The sequence below is a fragment of the Borostomias antarcticus genome, assembly GCF_949987555.1.
Source record: "Borostomias antarcticus genome assembly, chromosome: 16".
In the NCBI taxonomy this organism is placed as follows: domain Eukaryota; kingdom Metazoa; phylum Chordata; class Actinopteri; order Stomiiformes; family Stomiidae; genus Borostomias; species Borostomias antarcticus.
In genome coordinates this window covers 7,049,590-7,052,829 of record NC_140249.1, presented here as the reverse complement: position 1 = coordinate 7,052,829, position 3,240 = coordinate 7,049,590, and the positions used below count along the sequence as shown (strand labels likewise).

The following is a 3,240-nucleotide window of genomic DNA, read 5'->3' as shown; positions in this document are numbered from 1 at the left end:
TGGTTAAAAGTTTGGGGTTGTTTTTTTCTCTCTAGGACTTTGCCCATATAAAAATCATGATAAAGAGCAAGTCTCATTCTTTCAACGTTCCCAACAAGTCTCATTCTTCCAGCGCTACCCAACGGATGGAATACTTAATTGACAGGAGATCATAGCCTACAGATTGGATTAATTATTGTGGAATACTCTCACTAAAATCAATACAACTGCCTTTATAACGAAAACATTTTACGACCACCGTCTACTAAACTCTATCAACTGCCAAATTGGTGCTTTTCGCTTTTTGGGGGGGTGAAATTTAAACTTGGGATTACTTGCCGCTGCCTGTCCGTGCCATGGCGAACTCTTGTCTCCAGTTGAGCGGTTTTCTTGTCAGCTTCCTCGGCTGGGTGGGCATCCTGATCGCCACGGCCACCAACGACTGGGTGATGATGTGTAAATACGGCATGAACACCTGTAAGAAGATGGACGAGCTGGGTGCCAAGGGGCTGTGGGCAGACTGCGTCATCTCCACCGCGCTGTATCACTGCACCTCGCTCACAGAGATACTGGTCCTGCCAGGTAAAACACAGGCCTGGACGGCCATACTCCATTCTGCTCTATTCTGTTCTATTCTATCAGTGTCCCATACATTACGACCCGTTAGTCTGACTTACTGCAGTGGTACAGTAGGCTTTTATTCCTAAATCTCCCTGTTTTCGACAGCATTATGTATACAGAGTGGGGAACAGCCTGGACTTTGAGAGGTGCAGTCTAGTGGAACATTCTCCAGTCTCTGGTTTTGACTTGCATGAAATTGAAGTGGTTTCATTTTGACAGCGTGTAAGCCTAACAGTTGATGTGTGTGTGTGTGTGTGTGTGTGTGTGTGTATTTAACTGTGTGTGTGTGTATTTGTGTGTGTGTGTATGTGTGTGTGTGTGTATGTGTGTGTGTGTGTGTGTGCGTGCGTGCGTGTGTGTATGTATGTGTGTGCATGTGAGTGTGCGTGTGTATATGTGTGTGTGTGCGCGTGTGTGTATGTGCGTGTGCGCGTGTGTGTGTATGTATGTGTGTGTATGTGTGCGTGCGCGTGTATGTATGTGTGTGTATGTGCGTGCGCGTGTATGTATGTATGTGTGTGTGTGTGTATACTGTATGTGTGTGTGTGCGTGTATGCGTGTGTATGTATGTGTGTGTGTGTGTGTGTGTGTGTGTGTGCAGCGTACATCCAGACGTCCCGGGCTCTGATGATCACGGGGTCAATCCTGGGTTTGCCGGCGGTGGGGCTGGTTCTCATGTCCATGCCCTGCATCAACCTGGGCAGCGAATCAGAGAGCTCCAAGAACAAACGCTGCGTCCTCGGTGGCGTGCTCATACTCCTCGTAGGTAAGAGACCGGACCACACAACCCTGGTATTCTGACACACACACACACACACACTCAACACACAGGCAGGAAGCACACACGCATGCACACACACACACACACACCCTAACCCTGACACCTGCCCTCCCCAGCTCAGACCCCTAGGGGGTGCTGAGAGTAGAGGATACGGTATGTGACTCTCTTCCTCCCCAGAGTCCACACACACACACACACACACACACATACACACACACACACACACACACACACACACACACACACACACACACACACACACACACACACACACACAGACACACACACACACACACGCACAGACACGCACACACATACACACACACACATACACTTATACACACACTCATACACACATAGTCACACACACACATACACTCACACACACACACACACACACACACACACATACAGTACACACTCATACGCACGTATGAAAACACACAGTTCCTGGCAGTCTCTCCGCCCACCCCCCCTGAGCGGCGGGTACATTCCTCTCCTCCCACCTCCTCCACGCCCGGTCTGTTCTGTTCCTGCTCCCCCCACCTCCTCCACGCCTGGTCTGTTCTGTTCCTTCTCCTCCCACCTCCTCCACGCCTGGTCTGTTCTGTTCCTGCTCCTCCCACCTCCTCCTCCACGCCTGGTCTGTTCTGTTCCTGCTCCTCCCACCTCCTCCATGCCCGGTCTGTTCTGTTCCTGCTCCCCCCACCTCCTCCTCCACGCCTGGTCTGTTCTGTTCCTGCTCCTCCCACCTCCTCCACGCCCGGTCTGTTCTGTTCCTGCTCCTCCCACCTCCTCCACGCCCGCTCTGTTCTGTTCCTTCTCCTCCCACCTCCTTCACGCCTGGTCTGTTCTGTTCCTGCTCCTCCCACCTCCTCCACGCCTGGTCTGTTCTGTTCCTCCTCCTCCCACCTCCTCCACGCCTGGTCTGTTCTGTTCCTCCTCCTCCCACCTCCTCCACGCCCGGTCTGTTCTGTTCCTGCTCCTCCGTCCCGTCTGCTTTCGCTCTCCACATCCTCCGGCGTTCACGAGTTCTCCAACGCCCGCCACCCGTCATACCCACGGAGAGCGTCTGATAACCCTGGACTCGCTCTTCTGTCTACCCTGCCGTTATGTTACTAGTGGGAAGTGTATACTGTGTGTGTGTGTGTGTGTACAGTGAACCGTATACGTTTCAACCGTGTGTTTAACCGTGTGTGTCTGACTCTCCTCTCATCTATCTCTCGCTAATCTCTCTCATCTCTCACTAATCTCTCTTATCTCTCTCTTATCTCTTTTATCTCTCATCTCTCTTATCTTTCTTATCTCTCTCTCATCTCTCTCACTAATCTCTCTTATCTCTCTCTCCTCTCTCTTCCTCTCCTCTCTCTCTCCCTCCGTTCCCAGCCCTGTGTGGCCTGGTGTCGACGGTGTGGTTCCCCATCGGGGCCCATCAGGAACACGGCCTGGTGTCGTTCGGCTTCTCTCTGTACGCCGGCTGGGTGGGGGCGGCGCTGTGCCTGCTGGGGGGCTCCCTGGTCACCTGCTGCTCCTCGGAGCCGTCGCACGCCTACCAGGACAGCGGACGCTTCTACTACTCCAAACAGGGGGGGCCCAACGCCGTGCCCCCCTCCTCCAACAACCATGCCAAGAGCGCCCATGTCTGAGGGTGAGGGGGTCCAACTAGAATACACACACACACACACATTGATACACACACACACATACACACACTTGTTTGGGAAGCTCACTTTCATCACACAATGGATTGGTTTTTGTACGGCTGAGCTCATCGCCCAGAATCCTCTTGGTGCGGCACAGACTCTCCCCGGGCTTACGTCTCCAGACGGGCGTCTGAACCAGTGCCTGCAGACAAACCA

The 3,240-nt window shown here is 52.9% G+C and overlaps 1 protein-coding gene across 1 annotated transcript; it reads left to right on the top strand.

Moving 5' to 3' along the window:
* Positions 1 to 335: 335 nt before the first annotated feature.
* cldn11a (claudin 11a) lies at positions 336 to 3,027 on the top strand (the record flags this gene model as incomplete). Its single annotated transcript, XM_084450880.1, has 3 exons — positions 336 to 561; positions 1,202 to 1,366; positions 2,768 to 3,027. 3 exons carry the CDS (start codon positions 336 to 338, stop codon positions 3,025 to 3,027), a joined length of 651 nt encoding a protein of 216 aa, XP_084307006.1.
* Positions 3,028 to 3,240: the final 213 nt, after the last annotated feature.